The 27,266-nt window shown below is 38.8% G+C and overlaps 2 protein-coding genes across 2 annotated transcripts; one reads left to right on the top strand and one right to left on the bottom strand.

Moving 5' to 3' along the window:
- Positions 1–2,627: 2,627 nt before the first annotated feature.
- LOC129768130 (transcription factor grauzone-like) lies at positions 2,628–4,481 on the top strand. The gene is made up of 2 exons (XM_055769570.1): positions 2,628–2,840; positions 2,895–4,481. Exons 1-2 carry the CDS (start codon positions 2,721–2,723, stop codon positions 4,251–4,253), a joined length of 1,479 nt encoding a protein of 492 aa, XP_055625545.1. The 5' UTR covers positions 2,628–2,720; the 3' UTR covers positions 4,254–4,481.
- A 17,558-nt stretch (positions 4,482–22,039) lies between these two features.
- Positions 22,040–26,377, bottom strand: LOC129767653 (transcription factor grauzone-like). The gene is made up of 2 exons (XM_055768752.1): positions 26,138–26,377; positions 22,040–26,085 (listed from the first exon to the last, which is right to left on the bottom strand). Exons 1-2 carry the CDS (start codon positions 26,255–26,257, stop codon positions 24,769–24,771), a joined length of 1,437 nt encoding a protein of 478 aa, XP_055624727.1. The 5' UTR covers positions 26,258–26,377; the 3' UTR covers positions 22,040–24,768.
- Between the last annotated feature and the right edge of the window lie 889 nt (positions 26,378–27,266).

The raw sequence follows: 27,266 nt of genomic DNA, 5'->3' as shown, positions 1-27,266 counted from the left end.
GTGGAACATTTATTGAATATAATGCATAAGATCATAACAGGACTATTCTTATTTGATTTCAGTTCCTTTTGTAACTGGATTGAACGGATCTATATATTAACTATTCGTCGTTAGATGCATACGTTCAAATACAAAATATAAATGTTTGACTTTCGTATAGTTACTCGCTAAATATAATGGTCATACATATACACACTTGTGGAAGAATTGTAAACAGTAAACTATAAACTGATCGGTAGCTTATGGTTATTTTTAACAGTTACAGTTTCGGGGAAATTTTGTAATAATGGACAACAAAAACAAAAAAAAAAGAAAAGGAAGTCCCTAGAAATCCTCTTATATCATCTTTTCATGCCCCATCTAAAAAAAGGCATTAATTCTTAATTTACCAAGAAAACAGAGACAAAGAATATTAGAAATATGCAAACTTTATATCCCAGAACCTTTAACGTCTGGTAATCATCTAGAAGGTCGTTATACATTATTCTCTTCGATAAAAGACCCGAAAAACACGCAACAACTGCATAAAATGTAAAAAATATGTTTGTTTCGAGCATTCATTTATGCTATGTTCTGATTCTTACTCCAATGAAACCACAATCGATTGATACGTTTTTATGTTATTTTATAGCTCTTTATACTTCCATAAATTGTATTCAGTTGCTTACTTTTGATTAATAACAGTGAACAATTCGAAATTCGTTATTTGTGTTGGAGTATCAAAAATTACTCCATTTTGAGCAGGCTGAATGAGATGACTATTAAAAATTAATAAAGACGAAGAAAACATATTTTTTGGAGTTTTTTCATTCAATAATACCCTCTTCTTCAAATAAATGCCAATAAAGTCTGAAAAATACACAATGGCAACATCACAGAGAAGTTCAATTTTCGGTCTGTGACACCGTGCGCGAGTATACGTGTTATGATTTTGCACGCGAGTACAGGAGGGTTAAATATAATGAAGTATAATGTAATTTTTCGTCAACATTAAAGTATCCGAAACTTGAATCGAACTTTTCCCTGCGATTCATATTTCGGACAGTTGGTGATACTACAATGTGAGTTTTCAGGCTTATTATGGATGCAAAGCGTAGATTCATATAACGCACCAAAATAAGAGGGTCGTTCAAAAAATAAGTTGCAGTGCCTCAGAAATCACGGAAAAATAAAGTTAGGAAAAAAAACAAGGTGATTTTCGTAATCTATGTTTTATTTTCTATTTTTCTACACAATCGCCTTAACGTTCGAGGCATTTTTCATAGCGTGGCACGAGTTTTTCTATTCCGAGCGCGAAGTGCGTAGCGTCCAACTTTTTGAAGTACGATGTAACTGCGTCACGAATTTCTTCAGTGTTATCGAATCGTTGACCGCCGAACGCCTGTTCCATCACCGTACTATTGTGAAATTTTGTACCGATTAAGAACAAAAGGCCAGGTTTATTGACGAAAGGAGTCTATATAATTTTACATGGTTTTACCTTTAATTCAAATGTAGACGAATGCGCAATAAATAATTTTCTGCAGAAACTATAACTTCTGAAACCATTTGCCGTTTTTGTTTTTATTTAGGTTTCACAGTTGTCTGACTGCTGCGATGAAAGTTCGAATTCGAAATTCACCGCCTGTTTGGATTTGAGGCGAACGGATCGAATGCAAATTATTCGAACTCGATCGGATTGATCCAATCGCCGATCGTGTACCGGAATGAGGTTGAATGTTTCTGCATGAAATTTGGATCTGTTTTCTGCATAAAATGCTTTAAGTGTCCGAAATACAGTGACTCAAATCCGTAATTGTACTCCACCATGCAGATGTCTTTTCCCTACTTTTGAAAGTCGAAAACAAGCTTTCGAAACATTCTATTTAGATAAAATTATAGTGTCATATGAGAGTTAAAGTGTTTGCTATCTGTTTTCAGGATAATGGTTTTTATTTCTCTAAAAATGGCGAATGTATGTGCTAATGTATGAAAATTGACTCAAACTCATAATCGTACGCTGGTTGAAATCTCTACTCGATTTCGAAGGTGTTGGCCAATTTCCTAATTCTATCATTATAATGGTATCCATTGTTCATTGCAACTATCTTTAGCTGTCTTATCTACGAGCTGCCTTATCTACGAGTTTTTTGGTGTATTCAGAAGGTGTATTTATCAATTTTTTAAAATCATATGACACTCTAATTTTATCTAAATAGAATGTTCCGAAAGCTTGTTTTCGACTTTCAAAAGAAGGGAAAAGAGATCTGCATGGTGGAGTACGATGATTCAGAACGGTATGTATGATTCAGAACGGTATGCAGCACAACGAAGTAAGAGGGAACAAAATCAATCGCTCACACCAATTTAGTGCGCCATCATGAGCTAATGAGCTGTTCATCTGACTCGCTTCATCATAGTGAGCGGATTCGGATCGGCTCGCAAGAAAAAAAAAAAGCTTAAGCCGATGAGCGGTTGTTAATGTTCATTTCACTGGTGTTCATTGATAGTGTTGTTTCATATTTATCGACTCTCGTTTGAGCAGTAGGTTATCAATAAAAGGTAGGCCGAAATTGATCGTATTTGAATGTTGTTAACGTAAATAATTTCGACACTGATGGCAACCCTGCTTTTATGTTTATATTTGAGTCGAAAAACAGTCCAAAGCATTTTTTTTTTCTTTTAACTGTTTAACTATTTCAACAAATTCGGTTGTACAGCGAACCAACGAAAATCTAGGAATGGATGACCAGATAAAGGAAATATGCCGCCTATGTTTAGATCCCAGCGAAAAGTCTGGCTGTAATTCAATCAAAGATTTGACAATGCGATCCAAGCTGCAAACTGTTTTCAAATTCGAGGTAAGCGTATTGAATATTCCGTAAACATCAGCTGACACACCTCGTTTGCCGTAGCTTCCCGAAAAACAATCCTTCCCTTGTGAGATTTGCCAAGTGTGTTCGTCCAAAGTGGATGAATTTCACTCCTTTCATGAAACAGTTCGACTAAATCAGGATCAGTTGAAAGCTACACCCGTCAATGTGAGCGTTCCACAATACGTGGATATAAAACAGGAACTATCTCCATGCGCGGCTAGCCAGAATGATGAGTCTCTAGCATCTAATGCTTCCGATTCTAATGAGGAGAATGATATGATCGTAGAGGTGGGTATGTTGCCCACGCAAGAGGATCTCAAAGACGAGCTGTCCGAGTCTGAGGAAGATGAAGATAGAAGACCTCTTCGAAGAAAACGCAAACAGAGAGCTGCTAAGCTGAAAACATTTGCGAAGATGAAACAAGCGCGAAAAAATGATCTCCACAAGGACAAAAACGAAAAAGTGTCAGAAGATAACAAGAAAATTCAAGAATTCTTCACCATTAGTTGTGAATTTTGCTCTGAAGAGTTTGATTCGTTCGATAGACTACAAAAGCACACCCGCAAATCACACAATTCCCGTGGAAGCCTTACATGTTGCAATCGTGTTTTCTACAAGAAGTGCAAAATAATCGAACATATCGATTCCCATTTGAATCCGAATCAGTTCCACTGTGGTTTGTGTAACAAAAGCTACAGCAATAAGTATTATCTAGATTTGCACAATCTAAGAAAACATTGTATCAACGAGGAAAAACCATACAAGTGCGAGAAGTGTGGTCAAGGATTTCCGAAAGAATGGTTACTGAAAGCCCATTTCAATACCCACATTCAGGCGGAATGTACGATTTGTCACAAGGTTCTGGCGAGTGCGTCCACTTTGAAAATTCACATGGTAAACATGCACAGCGGTGATTCGAAGCACATCTGCGACACGTGTGGGCAGGAGTTCCGCACAAAGTTGGGCATGGAACGGCACATAAAACAGCACATGGGCATCAATCCGATCGAACGAATTCAGTGCCACATCTGCAGCAAATGGGTCAACGGGAAGCCAAATCTGAAGATTCACGTGAAGACGGTACATAGCGAGGAAAACCAGACGGTCACTTGCGATGTGTGCAACCAAATATACCCGAACATCCGCGCTCTCAGTAGCCACAAACGCCGTGTGCATGTGGAGGAAAAGTTCGAGTGTGAATTTTGCGGGAAGAAATTCAAGAGGAGTATCTATTTGAAGGAGCATCGTGCTTCTCACACGGGGCAATCTCTCTACTCCTGTGATGTGTGCGGAATGACGACCAATTCCAACGCGAACCTCTATTCACACAAAAAGAGCAAACATCCGGAGGAATGGCTGGAGGCACGCAAAAAGGCCATGGCGAACGCTTATGGCTAGTTCTCATTCTTTTTTCTAATGGAAATAGGGTCATTTGAATGCACTCATGAAAAAAAAAACAAGGAGAAAAAGATACGACACGCCTTGTCGCTTGGTATTTTTCGTTTCAAACTATTACTAACTTCAAAAGACGCCAATTGTCATCAGTTTATAGTAACACATTTAGGCTTATTTATATGTTGTACAGAACCACCAATTACTTTAATAAACATTAAAATAACAAAATAAACTCATTTAAAGTTGAGAAAAAAAGATGATGGGTTATATCTATGATATAACCACAAGGTTGACGTTGGCTTAGTAATCATTTGTTTGAATTGATTAAATTATTTATTGAATGAAAAAAAATCGAATTCATTTCAATTCAACATATTTGCTCTGTTAGTAAAGAATTTGAAAAAAAAAAACGCCATGGCACCTTGGTTTTGATGGCTATGTTTGGGAAACCGTAAATCGGGCCAATCAAAACGCGGAAGTTAGAGCGTTTAGATAGCGCTTGGCATTTCATAGTGGTCTTGTGGGTCTCAAACGGGTGCCAATGAATGTATGGGAAAAAATCGACCCTAAAATTTCAAAAAGTTACCCCATATAAAATATTCACCACCTCGAAAAAACACCTTATGCAGAATATCAGCTCAAATGAACTTGAGGGAGAGTGGCGCAAAGCGATCAAACTATGAGTTTTTTAAAACTCGAAAAATCACCCAAGGGAGGAGTAAAGGAAATCCAAAAACAAAGTTTGTTGATGCTAAATGTCTTATCTACTGTCATCTTGGATTTTTTTTTCCAAAATCGATACTCTGGGATTTAGGGGCTGGCCACATGCCACTTGGACAGAAAAAGCACGATTTTAGACTGTCCCCTTCCGTGGACAAGTGTGGACATTGACTATATTGACATTCTTCCATTCTTGCCCTGTAATCTGTTCGTATGTTTGTAAGTTTGTAACATGTTTGTAACGCTTTACCACATCAATAGGAATTTGAAACCCTTCCTGTTGACCGATTGATCTGAAATTTGGAACACACCTTTATCTCTGTAGTTATTATAAAACTGCGTATTTCATGATCTTGAAAATCCAAGATGGCGGCCGCTACAAAATGGCGGATTACATATTTTCTCAAAACCTTATCAATATGGGTTTTTCCAAAACCCCATCAATATGGGTATCAAATGAAAGGACTTGACCTAAGTGGTGCGGACTAAATTCATACATTTTTTCAAGTGATTTCTTGCAATAAATTCTCATACCACCAGTGATGCCAGATTTACAGATATGTTTGTAAATTCACAGACATATCTGTAAAATATTTTTATTTTTTGTTGCAGACTTTTTGGATATAACAATATTTCACAGGTTTATGAAAAATGAGAGGATCTATTCATCACATCAAATATATTTGACTCACCGTATGACATTTTTCCATAGTGTTAATACATAAAAAGTTTTCATATTTAGTTTATATCAATACACATGACGTTAGACCTATTTTTTGAGTCATCCATTAACACTTTGCCTTCCGGCGTAACCACAGTGGTTACGTTCGCAAAATAGGGCGCACCGCAGTGATGTCGTGAGCATAGTATCGCTCAGTGGCCGACTACAGTACCTTAGTATCTTTTGCATTCTGTTTTGCATTTTTTTGGTAACAATAACTTGTACACGTTAACGTTTTTTATGATTTCATAAGTACTTTTGCCCTGACATTGCAGACGAAAGGGACGATAGGATTCTTCACGATGAATGAAAAATTGCATTCGTTTACTATACATATTATACATTTACTGTACTACACTTCGAAATTTCATGACAGTGAGGAAACAGAGTCGAGAACCTATGAGAACTTCCGAGGAGATTGGTAAAACTTAACAGATTGTAATTTCTCGATAATGTCAAGAACGGCCGGCGACAAGCCAACTAAACCGAATCAGCGCTACCGGCGCCAAGTGAATATTTTTTTAGCAAACGTGTGGACGGCAACATGTGCGTCGCTAATTTCCTTAAAAATAACTCTCCTAAAGGGGTCTCTTTCGAGCAAACGACAATGAGTTGATTCTCAAAGCCCTGACTGAACATCTTTGAGTAATATTAAGATTGACTACATCCAAGCGATAACGGAGATCGTTTCATCCCAGTTCAAGAGTATCACTTCAACCTCGCACTGTTAGCCTATATCCAGTCTTCAGAAAACAAACGCAGCGCTGCGCTTGAGTTTAATTTTCATCAGCACGCGCTCAAAGAACACTCGTATTCTCTCTTGGTGCGAAGCGCACAAAATTCATAAGCACGACAGCGCAAAATGTACCCGGCGCAGAACTCAGATACTAAACATTTCTTCTCACTTTTGTGATGCGCGTCTCATTCTATATACACACACCCACACATACACATCAAATTCTAGCGCCCGCTTTGTCTCCGTTCATTCTAAGCAAAGCATAAAATATAGTTGTTTATATTCTGGCAGGTTCAGATACCTTGCATTATAAGATGCAGAGATGCAATGGTCAATTAAAAAATTGACGGAAAAATGTAGTTCGTTCATTTTATAAGTTTAATTATTTTTGCCTTTGATTACAATACCTTTTTCATAGTGTTTATTATCATAAGCAAAATAACACTCCTGATCATTGGATCTTTTTTGACATTTCAATTGGATCTTTTTTGGCTGCCGTTTTGATTCAGTCCGAACTACCTAGATTATCAGGCACAATTTTCATTCAAAATTCACTCACAACTTGCAAAAAAAAGTATTGTTCTAAGAATTGATTTTTGACGCATATTTTCTCCACCTGAAAATCTACTATCATTTTCATTTCACAAATTGGTACACGAAGCTGCTGGCAAGGCAAAATAAATAAAATTAAAAAAGACGGGTGGGTAATGTCAGGGACATAACCGGAGAGACGTAGGACTATACAAAGGGGGCAACTTTTGTTAAATATATTGTTTTATTTTTTCACCTCTTGATGCGAGCTGAATGGAAAGCGCAACAAGAAAAAATCAGGGCTCAACGTATTAAACATTTGCTTGTACTTTTTTAATTCAAAATTTGTAAACACTGAATGATCTATCTAAATAATCCCAACGTCCAACAAGCTCAAAGATGCGTCTAAATGAACACAGGCTCTCGCAAACAAAAATCAGTTTATATATTAGGCTGTCAAAAAAGTCCTGCGGTATTTCCGCGAGGTGTCGTTGTAAGCGCGTAGTTCTAGTTGTATTCATTGTATCGAGTCATACTATAGCTTGTTGGAAGGGTATTTTTGCGCGCTATAATATAGTCCTTGACAGTGTTTTGTTTGGTTAAGTCGTTCGTGAGTTATAGTGTCGCAAATATGGAGCAAAATAAAGAGAAAATCCGACATATTTTACAGTACTACTATGACAAAGGCAAAAATGCATCTCAAGCTACCAATAAAATTTGTGCAGTTTATGGACCCGATACAGTTTCCATTTCCACCGCACAACGATGGTTTCAACGACAAAATCGCTGAATTAGCCGAGAAAGACCGGCATAGTAGCAGCCGTAGCATCGGCCAAGCACTGGGGATAAGTCATCAAACCGTTATTAACCATTTGAAGAAGCTTGGATTCACAAAGAAGCTCGATGTATGGGTACCACACACGTTGACGCAAAAAAACATCTTTGACCGTATCTCGATGCTCGTAAGCCGTATCTCGATTCTCGTAAGCTCGATGTATGGGTACCACACACGTTGACGCAAAAAAACATCTTTGACCGTATCGACGCATGTGAATCGCTGCTGAATCGCAACAAAATTGACCCGTTTCTGAAGCGGATGGTGACTGGCGATGAATAGTGGGTCACTTACGACAACGTGAAGCGCAAACGGTCGTGGTCGAAGCCCGCTGAAGCGGCTCAGACGGTGGCCAAGCCCTCATCAACGGCCAGGAAGGTTCTGCTGTGTGTTTGGTGGGATTGTCAAGGAATAATCTATTATGAGCTGCTTTCCTATGGCCAAACGCTCAATTCGGACCTGTACTGCCAACAACTGGACCGCTTGAAGGTAGCACTCATGAAGAAGAGGCCATCTTTAATAAACAGAGGCCGCATTGTCTTCCATCAGGACAACGCCAGGCCACACACTTCTTTGGTGACGCGCCAGAAGCTCCGGGAGCTCGGATGGGAGGTTCTTTTGCATCCGCCGTATAGTCCGGACCTTGCACCAAGTGACTACCACCTGTTTTTGTCCATGGCGAACGATCTAGGTAGTCAGAAGTTAGCCACAAAAGAGGCCTGTGAAAATTGGCTATCCGAGTTTTTTGCCAATAAGGAAGCGAGCTTCTATAACAGGAGTATTATGAAGTTGGCATCTCGTTGGGAACAAGTCATCGAACAAAACGGCGCATATTTGACTTAAAACAGGTGATTGTAACTAATTTTATGAACAAATGAAAATTCAAAAAAAATACCGCAGGACTTTTTTGACAGCCTAATATTTTGCTTTTTTATTCGGATATCACTTTAAAAGCCATCGTATTTTCTGTGAATAATTTGGTGGCTCTGAAAAGCACCAATATATTTTGTAACGTTTCACACGATGCCAGAGGTTTTGTCCTCATTTTACAGAAGCACTTTTCTCGACAGACTGAATGCAGTCACAGGCCCTAATGTGCTGGATCGATTCCACGAAAGCGATGGGTTACGGTTGTCCATTTGATGAAAACACAGTGGTTGTTGCTGCTGATATTCGTGGAACAATGGCCTTGAAGTCCCTACAAACTGCAGACTTTTAATCATCCAATAGTTTGATCGGATTCTTGATCAGTACGTAGAGATATCCATACGCGCACGCACAATGCATCGATTCAGTTGGGTCGGTGTTTGCATTAGCTCAAACCGTGCAAAACTACCGGCCGATGAAATGTCTGCAGTCTGCGGAGGTTCTTAGAGTATGAGCGCCACACAATTAAAACTCGTTGACCACTTTCGCCGTTGCCATCGCTACGCTCCTGCAGCTCATAACACTGCTCCAGCCTCTCCTGTCGTTGCTGTCCCGATCCGCACTCTTATCATTATCTTTTTTTATACGGTCGTCCTGAGCCGTACTTGTTATGTGCGGTCGTCTCGATGCGCTAATAATTTTACTTCTATTTTTACACAGCACGGCCGTCCCGATCCGCACTCTTATCATTATATTTTTTTCATACGGTCGACCTGATCCGCAAATATTTTTACTTCTATTTTTACACAACACGGTCGTCCTGAACCGCTACCTAGACAATCCTACGCGGGCATCATACTACCAATTCTGAACAACAAAAATATTATATACTAGCTGAACGGGCGATCTTGTCCCGCCCAAAATTTTGTTTTTTTATATATATACTTCCAAATATTCTCGTTTTCTTAGTAAGTGAACGTAAGTAAGTGAATTCGTGGGTCTTATCGCAGAACTCTCAATTGATTGATGACCTGTCCACCCTTTTCAATTCCCTTTTACTATAGATTTCCTAGAACTTCTACCAAAATTTATCATTATAATATGAAATTATTGTGACATTCAAGATTCTTCAATCACTTGCAAATAACATGTTTCTCCGTTTCGTGGAATACATGTTCGATACAGAGAATATTATAAGTTGAAGACAGCTCAAATCGGACAATTCCTTTCTCGAGTTTTGCACTTACCAATACATCTGGCCTTCCATTCTCATTTATATAGATACACCAATTTCTGAATGCTTTGGACGTTATTGAAAAATTACATGCCTCCCCATTTTATTGACCCTCAATACCTATATTTGATGAAGTTATTCTATCACTACAGACGGTATTTTCGTGTTTCCTTGCTTGCGCCCCGCTGAAGTTGTTTGATTCACAAGCACAAGCATGTTCAAACTGTACACTTCAACTCTATTAAAATTGATCGGATCGGAATCGAGTCGACACAGGATGAATTAATGAATAATTTGCAGACCAAACTCCACAGTCCCCCAAAATGATGACAAACGACTCTCATATGGGGGAACAATCACTTGGCGCTGTGGAGAAGCATCCAACTCAGTTTCTTCTTCGAGGATGACATTCGGAAAAAAAAAGACGGGTGGATAATGTCGGGGACATAACCGGAGTGACGTAGGACCATACAAAGGGGACAGCTTTTGCTAAATATATATTTTAAATATATTGTTTTATTTTCTTCTCCTACGTGAATACCTACTTATCTACCTGAAAAATGGATTAGTTTACTGTTTACTCTTTATGAACATGTTGGGGGTTCATAAAAGAACCTTTGGTGTTGTGTTTTTGCGTTTTTTTTACAAACTTCTTTTGGCGTATGCACATATCGTACAATCAAAATGATGGCTGTGATAGGGAATGCATAGGTGGTCATCAGCTCATTCACTATCATATATTTCACTATTGAGCACATTACCGTACCTTAAACTGTGGTTTCGGAGACGAATGAATTGTAAGATTTGTAGTCTCCGCAAACAAAGTAAATAAAAATGAAAAAGAACTGAGGTTTTGGAGACGAACTCTACGATCTGTCGAGAAATAAACGAGCTATAAGCGTTCTGAAAAACCAACAGTAAAAACAGGGACGGATGACCTTCGGATTAAAGTCCTTTAAAATTAGAACAGAGCAGCAGGAACTACATAGCTCCTTAGTTATTTTTCTATATAATGCAGATGTAACGTCAGTCAATTTTCAACATCAGTTATCAACCAAAGAAAGCAGTTCATGCTACCGAGAAAATTCGTTAATGCCATCCTGCATACAATGTGTTGTAATTTGAAGCCACTTTTAATTCGGAAACCATGTATGGGTTTGTGAAAACTGAATGATCAATTTAAAAGACCCCAACCATCAATAAGTTCAAAAACACGCATAAACAAAATAATTCAGTTCATATTATATGTCATATTATGTCACTTTAGAATGCATTGGTATTGTAAATAACTTTTAATAACTCTTCTTTGAATGGTTTAATGGCCATGAAAAGCGCCGTGTTTTACGGAGGCTGGTTTTGCCACCAAAGCAGGTTGTATAAACAAACTTTTTCCTTCTTCTACCTGCTGCCGTTTTGCGATTGCGTTTGCCACTCGCCGAAACCAGTTTTTGCCACCGAACCGAATGTGCTCAACTCGAGCACTCCGGCGGCAGAAATTCTATAACCGCTATTAGGTATACTGGTGCTACGGCACCAATCCGTTGATGCGGTGAGATGTGAAATGATGCCATACAACCACACTGATTTACGGTTTGAAAGAGAATGATATATTTTTCAGCGGATCCGCGCGTTTTGTACTTTAGCGGTACACGCTCACAGGATAGAGACAAATCGGCAGACTCAGCCAAAGGGGCGAGTCCAACGAGACGAACGAATGAGCGTTAAAAGGCAGCGATGGCAAAAAAAATACATTCATAGAGGCGAATGAACTGAAAAGTTTAAACCCTCTTAAAGCCAAAAAGAAGAAGAAGAAGAAAATACATTCATTACGATTTATTCGCTCGTTGGATTCAGATGCAGGCTAAAAAAGGTCCTTTTCAGGATCACAAAATTATCTTCAATCTAAAGAGTTTATTGTTTTGTTATCACTCGATATCCCCATCTTGTTCGGCTAAACCTTCCTGTTTAGCGATTGCGTTTGCCACTCGCCACAGCTTCACAGTTAGAAAATTTCTTCCCATCCAGCTTGTGACTGTGACTGTGAGTTACTGTACAACATAAATTATATTTAATGCGACGTGCCGAAACACCACTCAGTGTCGCATTGGATGCGATTTTAACCTGTAATTGAACATTTGCGATGACAGTGGTACAGTGTCCACTTTTAATGTGGGGTCAAAATTTGGACCCCGAACTCTATATTTACAAAAATGTCCAAATAAATATGTCGCATTACAGGTCCGTCCAATTAGCTAAATGTCGAGCTAAATGTAAATGACTGTACTTTCAATCTAAAATCAATTTAAGAATTGGTGAAAATTGAATAATCGGGAAAGTCCCCAACCATCAATAAGCTCAGAACAACTGCCAAATTCTCATACTCAAACAAATTATCTCCTGGCAAACAAATTATGAAAAAATAAATTTGTGTTTTATTATTATTTGGGATATTGTTTTAGAAAGCATTGAACTGTATTTCGTAAACTCTTTTTTGGAAGGTTTAATGGCCCTGAAAAGCGCCATGTTTTATGGAATGGTTCCAATTTAGAAAACTTAGTACTCGTGGTTTTGAAAAAAAAAACCATTTCGAACGCCCTCGATGCCGCCTTGTTCTGGATTTGCCACCAAAGCAGTTTGTATAAAGAACAAACTTTTTTTTTCTGCTACCTGCTGCCGTTTTGCGATTGCGTTTGCCACTCGCCACTCGCTGCAACTGCCTGTTGTTGTCTTGATGTCCACCGAACCGAATGTGTTCTGTTCTGAATGCGAGTTTTCTTATCGTCGCGAGCAGCTTTGCCAGCCAACTCGATCACTTCGGCGGCCGGAACTATATAACGGCGGCTAGGTGGACTGGTACTAACGCGCTCGGCCTAGCTATCCTTGTGGAGCAATTGGTGAATACACCTACGGGGAATTGCAAACCAACACGGTTCGAGCGGGATTTTGCCTTTCTCTTCACTTTTCCTCCTTTGCCATATCCAGACATGGCTGCTTGTGTTGGTTTGTTGATGTGATGTGATGCGAAACGATGTGGTGTACGGTTTCGATGAGAATGATCGTTACGGCAGCGGAGCGGGGATTTTTAAGCTGACCGGCTGGCTCGAGAATTATGCATGTGTGAGACTGCGACCAATGTTTCGTTCATTTTTTTTCTTTTTCCTTTCCAATCGTGCTTCATTGTATTTTGCTGCTGCTCTGGTTGCCCGTTTTGGACGGTACGATTTGAGGAGCACAAAATGGACCAATCAAAAATGGGCACATGCTTGATATTTCACAATTATTTGATTATTTATCTCAAGAAAAATGAAATGTTATTCGTTATGATAGATGCGTAGATATATTTCCTATCAATTGATGCAAAAACCTTTGCGATCTATTGAGAAATGCTCGAGTTATAAGCGTTCCAAATCTTGCATTTTTTCCTACTTGTTCAGTGCCTAGATTTTCATTTCACCCCCTATATCTTCCGCTTAGACGTAGTCCTACGTCAAAATCCAAACCATTTCCAAAACCACAATGGTTCGAGATTAGGTGAACGAAGCAGAAACAAACGGGAAAACGCAAACTGTCCGAAAAAAAAAATAATATGACAAATGCGATGCTCGACGTCCCGAAGGCAGTCAAAACTCATATCTCCTACGAAGGTCGTCTCCGCCGCTGCAGAGAACTGTCAACTTCCTAGGCTTGATTGTAAATGTACATACCATGTCTGGTCGGCAGCCATTCCTTTCGTTAATGTTTTATATCCGATCTCTTCACAACACTTCACATTTTCTTAGTAAAAAAACGAATTTTCTGCTATAAAATCCGCAGTCTGGCAGGATCGTCAAAATGTGTAGCGCCTACCGTGCTCTGTGACACTAATGTCGCTGCGAGCCCGGAGATAGTAACGCACCAAGTATGTGCCTACATATTAAAATCGAAGTGACATCCAACTTCGTTGAATGCACGGAAGCAGCTGGTCAAGGGACAGTTCTGCCCGTACGAGGTTCTATGTGCCCGTATCACCAATAGTAGTCTTCCGCGGAGCTATCTGGTGGGAGCATAGAAACGTATTTCGTTGATTAACTGCGCACAGTCGATGTTTCCGGACGATAAATCGAAGATAAACAAACGTTGAATTTTCGTCCTCCTTGCCGACAGAGTTTCCAAGTCGATGAGCATACAGCGAGGCTAATAATCAGGAAGATGAGTGGGATCATTCCATGGTAGTTGCCTTAAGACGTAGCGGACAAAACAGCGTTGCACTTGTTCAATCCTGACGGCTGTGCACCGGCAACCCGGTCCACAGTGCCTTCACAGTTACCGACTTATCGAAGATTGGTTCGATCCATCAACGGTAGGTTCGCTATCGTTGATAGAGCGAACCACAGCAACAACAATAGAGCAATACTTCAATTGATCATCTACACACGGGAAAAATATATTGTTTTTGATAGAGATATTATGCAAATTTGAAATTGTGCCTTAATTTATATGTATGTAGTATGTGATTATGTGAATTAAATTAAGTAACTACTTATATTCTATTCTTAAACTACAGCTTGAATTAAATTATATCTAGTAAAAACAGTGAATTTAACTACGAATAAGGAATTTGAACTTCGTGTAGGTTGAAAAACTATTGAAATAATTCCTACAATTGGATAACCTAAATTAAAATAACTGAATTTCTACAAAACAGGATTCTAATAAAAACTAGAGTCCAAAGCATTCAGGATTGATTGAGTATCTTGAACGGTTGTTTTAGCGATTAATCGACGGATAAAAAAGCTGTCTAATTGCACTATTAAATGAGGGGCTTAGAATGCAAGGGTTGTAAGTGACCTATCTTCCACATTGCCAAATACAGCTGGGAATGTATTTGCAGCTAAGCTATGACCAAAAGAGAGAGTCGATGTAGAGAAATCGATCAAATCACTTACACCCCTTTCATTCTAAGCCCCTCAAATGTAAGTCAATCAAGTGAATTTATCGCAACCAATATTTATATTCCAATTATTTTAGCTTTAAGAAATTACAAATAAAGTTTCTCTAAAGAGTAGTGCTCGTTTGTTGTTCGCAACACCTAGGTAGTTGCTAATGGCGTGAACACTACCAGAACTGTGGATTGGAGTGATCGATGCCATCTTCCACACCTCTGGAAACCTTTGCTCGCGCAGGGAGCGGTTGAATAATAGGCTGATCGGAGTTTTTAACGTATCAGCACATTCCTTGAGAAATGCTGGAGGCACCTTTGGAATCGTCAAGGGCCAGAAGGATGACGGATCACGTTTCAAATTCGACCCTTACGGTTAGTGTAGCTTCGGAAGCGTTTCTTGACATTCGCTGTAGAGCGCCTCAAGGTGTTTTGATTTTTCCCTGTTGCACCAAGATCTTTCGCGGAAAAAAACCTTTACGCGCTTTCCGAACGATATTTCGAAGGTATCGTAGTTCTGGTGTCCACCAAGGTTTTGAGAGAACTGCGGAACTCCTGTGTTTACGTGGTACATGCTCGTGGAGTATGCTGAAAATCTTCTCATAGAACAGTGCAGTTGTCTGGTCCGTGAATGCGTCACCGAGTGTAGCGTCTCAGTCAACCGCCGCAAGCAGACCATTAAGCGCTACGAAGTCACATAGTTTAAAATTCAAGTCATCCACGTTACTTACGACAATAGAATTTTGATTTGCAGTCACGATTTCAAGCAGGAGAACAAACGGGTCAATTTTTAATAGCGAAGATGGCGTATCTATGAGCTCTACATAGGTAGATTCACTCACAAACGCCAAGTCAAGAAGCCGTCCGTTTGCGTTACGAACTGAGTGAATTTGGTGAAGTCCGGATGTGAGCACCAAATTTCTGCAAACGCAATTTCTGATTCGGTAGAAGCGTTACCTGGCAGGTAACTGTTGCAGTCTTCATCGAAACACCATGACAGATGTGGGAGATTGTAGTCGCCAAGTGCAACAATGACATCGTATACTGAGGACAGATCGCAAATCTCTTGAACAGCAGCTGCGTGCGATTCATAAACATCAGGATGAGAGTTCAGACGTATGTAAATTCCGCAGACCTAAATAGTTGTCCCGGGGAGATGAATAGAAATGGCCATTTGTTCGAGATGAGTATAGCCTGTTAACGTAACTGCACTACAACGAAGATCGGATTTAACAACGACCAAAACACCGCCGCCGCGTTAGAGTGCTTGTGTTAGCATTGCAGTCACAACGAAATATACAGTAGTGTTACTACGTCTGGGTGCAACCACGTTTCGGTCAGAACAATTATGTCGTAGTCACAACTCGTCGTTTTCCTGTAGAACTCGCTAGTTGTAGTACGCATGCCTCGAACATTTTGATAATAAATTGTCAAATGCTTTGAAAATAACGTCGCCGCAGTGTTACGATTGGAAGAGCAGATGATTTGATCGAGGACGTGCAAGCATTGCGTAGACGACGCTAGTTGGATATTGTTGGCGCACTGATAACTGGAACTGGAATTTCCGCTGTGGTTCGCGAACTCGCGAAAGCGGATTCCAACAGGCCAGGTAGAAGATGTCATTGCTTTCGTTTTGAGATCAAACATCCCGATTTTGAAAGACACAAACGAGACACTGTTCGTATCCTTTCCTCGCGGAAAAAGTTTTACGACTTTCCGGTCATTAGTTGCCAATCTATTCTTGACCATTTCGACTTTCTCGTCGGGCGCTTTTGGAGATATTCCTAACAATTACAGCCAGAACATATCTTCCGCTGGACGTTCTTGAACCGTGATAATTTCAGATGCGTCAGTGTCTTAGCCATCGGACCCACAGACCAGCTTTCGAGGTGGACCGAGAGTTGAATCTTCATTCCCACGCTGTCTTTTGGCAGAACTTCAGACTGAGGATTCGAAAGGGCGACGCTGAGCACTTCTAATAGGTGTATTTGCGATTATTTCCGGGATCTGTTTGAAATTATGTTGAAGCTCTTGCCGAATTTGAGTTAAAAAATTGTCTCGGATTTTCGTTTTCAGCGATTCGATAATGCCTTCGTGCGCAGCATTGATCGATGTTTCCCTCAGTTCCAGTGTGGCTGCATTTGTCGACGACATGGCATTTTTGAAGCGAGCGTTCTTCATCAAATCACTACATCCTTTGCAGAGCCAGAAAACAGCTGAGTTTCCACAAATGGCTCTATAAAAAGTTTCAGACAAATGAACGCACTAATAACGGAAATCTGCTTTGCCGCATACAACTTCATTCGTTGTCAAAGACTTCGCACAGCTATTGCAAATTTCCATCGTAAATTCGGAGCGTCACCCAAGCGTCACGATGTAACAGCGTTTGTTGATAGCGTATAAACTGGCAACACTGACAGATGCGAAAGTGGCTGTTTTGTGGTTGTTTCCGCCAGTACTTCTGGCTATGTTGAATTTCACTTTCAAACGGAGAAAACGTTAACCGGGCAGTGTATAGAAATTTTCTTCTTCCGAAAATTGAATTGGCAGAAGTCAGTCAGACTACACTCCACGATGGTTTATTAACGAAAGAAGATCTGTACTTTACGCGCCCTATTTATATGATACACGCTCGGGTTTTTCTAGAATGTTCGCTATAAACAATAGACCTTATATTATAGCAATACAATATTTCTTTCCCTGTCAGATACCTTTCTAGAAAAGTCAGTTTGTTCTCTGGTGAATTGTTATTGTTTGGACATCGCTTTTTGAGGTGAGTTGATTGTATGAAATAATACCTTTGATTTCTGTGGGAGATTCGATATGAATGAAAAATACTAATGAAGTTTATCGATTCAGAAATTTCTAGGAATATAAATAATAAGTGATTCGTCTGTAGCTTTGATACGATACTTGACGAACCTGAGTTTATGGAATCATGGATATAGAACTCTCTATGAATACGCGTTGACGGCATTGAGCTTCGTATTACGAAATGGGGGAGTAGGCATGACAATATGGGTTTGCAAAAGAAATGAACACGCTTTTAAAATAAAAATTATGAATGAAAATTAGTTTCCCCAAACCAAATTAGTGCTCTATTTAAATGAAAATCACTTTTGTAGTGAAACAATATCATACGAAAATTGTGTCTAAAGTTATTTTTATATTATCATGATATGTTTTGGTGAGAATATCTGAAAATTCATAGAAATTAGTTTAAATTAGGGTCAAAACAACGTGCTTTTAGTAGGTAAATAATGCCAAGAAAAAAAATTCATACAAATTTTAGTAATTTAAAACTACCTTAGGGCCGACTAATTTGATAGAGAAGAGTTGGCCTCATACAAACTAATGTCGTATCCAGATATCGACACCATTCCTCCGTCAACGCGAATATCAATGAGAGAAAGGAACTTCCATAATTGGCGATCTAACGTACAAATCTACACCTAGGCGGCGCTGCGGTGAAAGTGATGATGGTTTTAAATTTTGCCATGTGAGCTTATGGAAGGTTTGTAGTTCTTTCCATAAATTACAATGTTATAATCATAAAAGATTATTTGATTGCGATGAGTTTGTAAGAAATTTAATTCTGCGCAATTTTATATATAACATGTTATTTATTTACCTCTTTCAGTAGTGAAAACTATAAAAATGTTGACAATGGTTGAATTAAAGAAGGAAATTCGAGAGCACAATCAAACACAAGTAGAAAAATCTACGATTCCGGCATGTGACAACTACCTTGGAAAGCCCGGAAGTAAAATATACGTGATTTGTTTTTATGTTTTAGGTTACCTTATCATCATTTTCTTAGTTCAAAAACTAAATCCAGATGTCTCACCGATCGTTTACGTTTTGCGTTATACTTATGACAGACATACAGCTGTACTACCGTTGTACTTCGGAAATTGTATGTCTGTCACCATGTACAGCGCTAGAACCATGCAAGCAACTCGGTACAATCGCTGTACCTGTACCGACCTGTTTTACCGCTGTACATGGCTACAGTTGTACCAAGGAAAGTGAAGTGGAAGGTAAAACGTAATGTCAGAATTGCCGTTCGGACGTATCCCGTAAGTTTGAACTTATTTACATAGATGGTATCCAAACAACACTAAACATTGACTACAGTTTCGCCGGCACGGTTGGTTGTCGTTATGAACCAGCACAAAAAACAAAGCTGCAAATTATGCGCCAGTGGCGGTACCACGATCAAAGCACTCCCTGAATCACATTAGCCGAGCCAGCTGGCGGAAGCATATGCATACAGGTTACTAGGTTACTATTTTCAACGACAACTGTTTATTTATTATACTGCTTCAAATACCTTCGACGAAATCAAATGTAACCATACCAACGTAAGTAATAACATAAACAAATCCAAACTTTTCGTCTTGCTATTCCTCAAACGTCTTTTCTAAATAGTGTAAATTACGAGCCACCTGTTAACTCCACCATCTTGAGTTGTACTGTGCGCAGCGCCATAGACGGTTAGTGGTGGGTAGCATGAACAAGCAGAATCAAATCACTTGATAAACGTTCTTTTCATTGACTTTCTCTTAAGTTAATAACTCAGATTGGAAACTTGTTTGTTGTGTTTGATAGTTTAGACACTAAATAAAAACCTTTTTCATTGAAATATGTGGTGGAAATTGGAAAAATATCTGATTGTAAGTTTGACATACGGTACAATGTACAACCAAAGTATGTCTGTCATGGTCAGGGATGGTAAAAAATCACATTCAACGATCAATGAATAAGTATATCCCTCTAGTCGGATATTTTTAAATCACCCCCAGCAGGCGATGCTCTTTTATTCTTCATATGTACACAGAGAGAATACTTGGAACGGTGAGCTACCAAGATCTCAAAAAAGCAATATGAAAGCGGAATCCCCACTGCTTGCACTCTCGAAACATTACTTCTACTACTCAAGTTTTATCGTGAGTGCAAGCCACAAACGGTTAATCCCATTCCATAGAGCGGATGATGAGTTCTTGATCGGAAAGTGTAACAAGAGACGATCAACTGAAATCTTACGACACTCGTCGAGGGATTTTTAATTCTCTATTGCATTGTCCGCAGTGAGTGGCTGACTCAGTCTCGTGTCGATTTTATTTTTCTGTCGTCTCCCGCCCGATGAACAGCAGACGGGTAATGGATACAAGTGATTAATTTTATTACCAGCAGATTTGGGCGAATCTCATCCCGCCCAAAATCGTTTTTAGATACCAATAATTCTGAACATTCACAGTTCTCTCCAAATAATTTTTCCAATAGTAATTCAATTAGTGACTTCACGAAACACCTTTCTTATTTTGTAGATAAAACGGATCACATATTTGATTAATTCAATTCTGTGTGGTTACGTTCTTCGTTGCGAATAAATGTAATGAATTAGTATGGACGTATTTTATTCATATATCGTGGACTTCCGACATATCTGGCAGTAGATTTATCGAACGACTAATGTTTTTTATATCCCTTCAAACTTGTTGCATCTCTCAAGTGTACATACTGCTTTGACCGCAGATTTGCATGGTTTTTTTTTTTTTTTTTTTTTTTAATCTGTATTATAGTGATTTTCAACTCATTTGGCTGGTTCGTCACTTTTTACTTCCATTTTTGGAAGAATGTCGGGAGTGAGAATTGAACTCGTGACCTTCAGCGTGAGAGGCATGGATGTTACCACTACGCCAGATCGCCTCCCTTTGCATGGTTAAATCTGGTTAATTTCAGGTATTCAGTCTTCATTTTGTCGAATGAATACTGTTGGCAAAATAGGTATCGCAGCAAATGATTATCAACATCCTACCTTATCATCAAACGGTATGCTAAGAATTTCAGTGAACTGACGGCATTGGAATATATGCTTTGTGGGGACCACACAATTATTATCAGAGCTGATAAACACCCGACTGGAAGTCATGAACATCAATTCAATGTGCCCAAGATAAATTTATCCTTTAAAGGTCTTTAATCTTTCTAAAGATGATCATATGGAATATATTCCAATGTCGTCTGGAATAACCTATCCAACACCTTATGATCGTAATATTGTTTTTGCTATTATTCTGATGTTTCATAACACGGCACTCTATTGATTATTCGCCGAAAATGAATAAAAAATATCCTTGAAGTTAGCCTACGGTTTTAGTAGCAGTGCAATATGGTGAGCCAGTCTCAGGATAAGAAAACATTTAAAAATAAAGGTTTTTTTTTAATGAATCAATAGTAAAACAAAACGTCAAAAAATTACTCAGCTTTGTGATAGCAGAGAATCATTATCCATTTGAGTTGTATGAGTATTCGCCCCCCCCCCCCACACTAACTGTGGATAGTCTAACTGCATACAAATTATGTAGAGTTTTTACAATCCAAAAATTTTATGAGTAAATATTTACGTGCTTACACAAAAAAACACATGTTGACATATTTGCGCTAATTTATGTTTTTTGATTAATTCAAGGTAATCAAGGTCTTTTCTAGCCACCAGTTTACTCGGGCCCGAAAAAAGAGGTCTGTATTTGGGCTGGCGGAAAAATATATCTCGCAAGACCACGTGTTCGATGTCGTAATAGCCTTGGCCAATAACGCATTTACATTAACTCATAAAATTAGTGATTTGAGGGGGATTATTGTTTGTAGTCTCTTGTAGATTAATTTAAATACCATCTGAAAAATCCTCTGTGAAACATGAAACATTAAAGTCGTCCTATCTGCTGTAGCGCATTTTTTATTTTACCCAGATTCATCGAAGTAAACGCACTCGGAAAGGAAAATTGAACGCCCGGACGAGAGAGCGAGAATCGTACGTCATAGAGACACTCATTCCCATGGAGCAAATTCTTGTTGGGAGTTGTAAACAAAACGAGGACGGAGAGTAACTCAATTATTCGAACTACTTTCAGTCTAGCAATGCTTTGGTCAACTCAGAGTTACCAAGAGAAAATCATTTGGTTATGATGGGTGAGGATTAATAGTTAGTCGCAGTTTGCACAGATTGCGATCTGTGCAGTTTGCGATTAATCGTAAATCACATCATGCTCCCTTGTTTTCCATCCTTGGTCATGGTACGATGGTACCTGTACAACGCTGTACACGTACAACGCGAGTACAGCTGTATGTCTGTCCCTGGTATTAGATCGCCAATTGACGAATTTACACAAAGCTGAATCAGCTCATGCGACATCTACATTAGAGCTCAGAACCACAAAAGTGAGGGTGTTTTTTTTATTTTATGCACTGAAAAGCAAGATTTGGTGGTGATTATTCATTTTATTTCAATTTAGATTCATTTCAGCCATTGAATGTCGTCAGTATATGGTAAGAAAGTTGAAGTTTTGTATATTTACGATGGTTTCAACACACGAGTTGATCAAAGTCATCGATAATCTTCGAAAATTTTAAGTTTGATAATGCATACTGGTTATTAATACTATGAATAATTGCGATGAAATCGATATCATATCAAATTGGCTGATATCATTGATTATGTAGGGGACGATACGAGAAGGATTTGCAGTATTTTCAGCGCAAAACACCCTATTCATCGTTTACTTAGTTGAAAAAAATTAAAGTTACAATACAATACAAGCTATTCCTCGTAATACACTGGCACATTATAAAATGATGATTTTCTAACCTTTTCAGCGTGGAAAGAATACATGAAACCGGGAAATTTGATGATAAATTCTGATTTTTCTAGAAAATTTGAACGAATTTCATACCAAAAAAACAAAACATCCTCATTTTACTCGCTGCGCCATCTGGTTGTAAATCCAACGTAAATTCGTCAATATCCCTCTAATAATGAGCTCATTTAAATTAGAGTTCAGTCTCTGGATTATTGTTGGATCGAGTAGTCCTGTTTAAAATTGAATTGAAACCCTGAATACGACAATTTCTAATTTACTTTTCAGGTGATTGTGTACCATGTGCTCTTGGAAAATAACTGAGGTAAGTAACAATTCATTTAAATAACTAATCCTTATTGTTTTTTCCAGATGAGCTGTGTTTTTGTGTTTAGTTTAGTGTTTTCAATTATAGTTCAAGTGTAACTATTTTGTAGAATGAAGTGAATAAAGTGTGAACGAATAAATTGTGTTTTTTTTTTCTTTTTTTGAGTTCCTCCTTGGCTCTGGCCGGAACAGTGGTGGATAATACGCCACAGGCTCACGCGAGAGGTAATGATGATTGGAATGTTTACCTTCGTGTTGTTGGATGCCGAAAATTATAGCAATCAATCGTAGCGGAACGAAAAAAGAATACTCTGGCAGGATGTTTCGGGTTACGAAATGAGAAGAAAAGCAGCATCAGATGTCTTATTTTGGGCCTGATCACAAACGTCACTTCACGGTGAAAACGAAATGAAGCGTATATAGGGCCCTATTCCAGAAAACGAGACAAGTAATTCGTCTCGTCTCGACTCGGTTTCAATCACTGTCAAGACGAGCAAAATATCCAATTCCACGAGTTTCATTGAAATGTTTTATTTGGTAGACTGGAGAGACTTCAGTCAGTTTTTCTCGGTATGATCAGTGATGTCAGATGAGAAGACATGTTTTTGTTTTGAGAAAAACAACAAACAGTTTTAAAATTGATCAATCGATACTCTTTTCTCAGTGCCAAAATATTAAAAAAAAACATAACAAAAAGGAATAAGTTTCATATATCTTTTGATTCCAATGATATTTTTCCTCGAGGTTCATAACTCAGGTCTGTTTTTAATCGAGCTCGGCTTCTGGAATATGAAAACAAACGAGACGAGCGCTGGCAAGTTTTGGTGAGAATATCTGAAAATTGATAGAAAATAGTTTAAATTGGGGTCAGAACAGCGTACTTATAGAAGGCAAATAACGCAAAGAAAAAAATTTCATTCAAATTTTAGCAATTTAAAACTGCCTTAGGGTCGACTAATCTGATAAAGAATAGTTGACCTCATACAAACTAATATCGTATCCAGATGTCGACACCATTCCGCCGTCAACGCGAATGGCGACGGGAAATTCAAGCGATTGAGGAAATGACGCGGCGCACAGCTGATACGATTGGAGAATTTTGGTGAAATTGATTATTGTTTGAAGACAACAGAGAAACACAACAGAGTTGCCAGTATCCAACATCGATAAAGCAGCTCCATCTCCTCACACTCTTTCCATTCCAGGCGTCGCCTTTTCCCGAAAGAGAAGTGTGGACGCTTTGTCGAGACGCTCATTGCAGCATGGCTACGCGTGACGCATCCTTCTCGTTCAGAAGCACTCGGCACTCGTCTTCAAACCATTCGTTCCATTGTTTTCGTTGTTCATACCCGATGACAGTCTCTGCTATGTTGCTAATTGTTGCTTTCAATGTGTTCCTGCTTATCAACCGGTTTGTAAATAATATAATGATTATTTCTGTACGGGCGGTGTCATTCGTGATGTTTCTTTGTTTACATTTGTCAACATCGATGTAACGATTCAAATGTATTGTTCTGCGAGGACAAGAATGAATCATCAATCAATTATCGTCAACTGATTCTACAATGAAAAAAAAACCATTTCAGGGCGACCAAACCATTCTACTAAACAGTTATTTTTGAAACTTCGCAGCATTCCAAAATGACATCCAAAGTTATTAACAAGTGATTTGAACAAAATAACAGCGTAGTTCTATGTCAACAATGTGGTCGTGTCTTGAACACAACCTCTTATAACTTTTCTTTTTATTATTTTACAGATCTTCATTAAAGTAATTTGTGGTTCTGTTCAACATATAAATAAACCTAAATATGTTATAATAAACTTATGACAATTAGCTACATTTGTAGTTAATAATAGTGTAATTTACAAACCAATGAAGGAACCGAATAAACAAATATTTCAGTGACGGTACTTTGGAACGAAAAACAGTAAGCGTCTCGACGTGTCGTATCGATATTTTTTTTATCACGAGTGCTTCCAAAAGAACTAACCATAAGCGTTCGCCATGGCTTTTTTGCGTGCCTCCAGCCATTCGTCCGGATGTTTGCTCTTTTTGTGCGAATAGAGGTTCGCGTTGGAATTGGTCGTCATTCCGCACACGTCACAGAAATACAGCGATTCACCCGTGTGGGAAGCTCGATGCTCTTTCAAAAAAATACTCCTTTTGAACTTTTTCCCGCAAAATTCACACTCGAACTTTTCCTCCACATGCACACGGCTCTTGTGTCTGCTGAGAGCGCGGCTATTCGGGTATATTTGGTTGCACACATTGCAAGTGACCGTCTGGTTTTCCTCGCTATGTACTGTCTTGACATGAATCTTCAGATTTGGCTTCCCGTTGACCCATTTGCTGCAAATGTGGCACTGAACTCGTTCGATCGTATTGATTCCCATATGCTGTTTGATATGCCGTTCCATGCCCAGCTTTGTGCGGAACTCCTGCCCACAAGTATCGCAGATGTGCTTTGAATGACCGCTATGCTTTGAATCACCACTGTGCATATTTACCATGTGAATTTTCAGAGTAGACGCATTCGCCAGAACCTTGTGACAAATCGTACACTCCGCCTGAATGTGCGTATTGTAATGGACCTTCAATAACCATTCCTTCGGGAATCCTTGACCACATTTTTCGCACTTGTATGGTTTTTCTTCGTTGATGCAATGTTTTCTTAAATTGTGCAAATCCAGATAATACTTATTGCTGTAGCTTTTGTTACACAAGCCGCAGTGGAACTGATTCGGATTCAAATGGGAATCGATATGTTCGATTATTTTGCACTTCTTGTAGAAAACACGATTGCAACATGTGATGCTACCACGGGAACTGTGTGATTTGCGAGTGTGCCTTTGTAATCTATCGAACGAATCAAACTCTTCAGAACAAAACTTACAACTAATAGTTAAGAATTCTTGAATTTTCTTGTTCTCTTCGGCCACCTTTTCGTATTTGTCCTTCTCGAGATCATTTTTCCGCGCTTGTTTCATCTTCGTAACAGTTTTTGCAGCCGAAGCTCTCTGTTTGCGTTTTCTTCGAAGAGGTTTTCTGTCATCTTCCTCATCAGAATCAGAAGGCTCGTCCTTGATATCATTTTGCGATGCTACTGACCCATCATCCTGGTTAGCCGCGCATGGAGATGGTTCCTGCTTTATTTCCACGTATTGTAGAGCATTCAAATCGGCCGGTGCAGCTTTCAGTTGATCCTGATTCAGCCGAACAGTTTCATGAAAGGAGTGAAATTCATCCACTTTGGACGAACACTCGTGACAAATCTCACAAGGGAAGAATTCTTCTTCGGGAAGCTACGGTATTTGAGGTATCAGCTGTAGTTTACGGAATATTCAATACGCTTACCTCAAATTTGAACACAGTTTGCAGCTTGGACCGGATTGCCAAATCGTTGATCGAACTACAGCTAGACTTTTCGCTGGGATCTAAGCATAGGCGGCATATTTCCTTTATCTGGTCATCCATTTCTGGATTTTCGTTGGTTTAATGCACAAACGAATTTGTTGAAATAGTTGAACAGTTAAAAGAAAATAAAACACTTTGGAATGTTTTCAGACTATTTACAAATCGATTCAAATATAAACATAGAAGCAGGGTTGCAATCAGTGTCAAAAATATTCGCGTTCACAACGTTATACGTTGATATAAAGCCCCATACACGCACAATACTATTGTACCAATTTATTGACACTATTATTGAAGGTTGTCCACAGACGTACAGTATTATGGCGCCACAGTCATATTTGTGCAATGGAATTGAATCGTTTGGAGATGATATTGAAGTTTGTGCTAAATATTGCGCAAGGCTGGCTACTGATGTTCAATATTTCATCGCAAGTACTTGTTAGAACCTGACACTTGATATGACATAATGCCGGGAGTGAACGATAAACCTCGATAAACTTGAGAATAAAATACTTTTCGGCGTGTTTGATGGCCATCGCGATACACACGTCCTCGAAAACGCCCTGTATTTTTGTTTTAAGAATACTAATTTAACACTCGAGAAGATGTACATGTAAACATAAACTTTGACATTAACTGATAATATATTGCACAACGCCACCCATAGATCATGCAATATTTTATGCGTTGCACAATAAATATCTAATTTTTTTTATATCGTACAATATATTGGACAAAATTTCAATATCAGAAACACACGCTCCATATTATTTCACAATCTCCTGTGTTGTGCAATAATATTGTAGATGTATGGGCCACTTAAGCGCCTTGTTCACAACCTGAAGCGGACCTTATGGCGGGTTTACATTAGGGAGATCTATAGCTATAGATGGATTTATTCACCCGAAAATAGATGTGATATACATGATATACTTCTTCGAGGTATATATGTATAGTGTATAACATAAATTGAGGCATATGTAAACGTTAGTGAATTTCTCACTGGTTAAAATCACTAAAGTTGGATGCAGTTCTACTTCAGGTGATTAAATTCACCGAAAATATGAAT

This window comes from Toxorhynchites rutilus, chromosome 2 (genome assembly GCF_029784135.1).
Source record: "Toxorhynchites rutilus septentrionalis strain SRP chromosome 2, ASM2978413v1, whole genome shotgun sequence".
Lineage (NCBI taxonomy): Eukaryota > Metazoa > Arthropoda > Insecta > Diptera > Culicidae > Toxorhynchites > Toxorhynchites rutilus.
The sequence above is the reverse complement of the archived record's forward strand: the minus strand, read 5'-3'. Positions and strand labels throughout refer to the sequence as shown.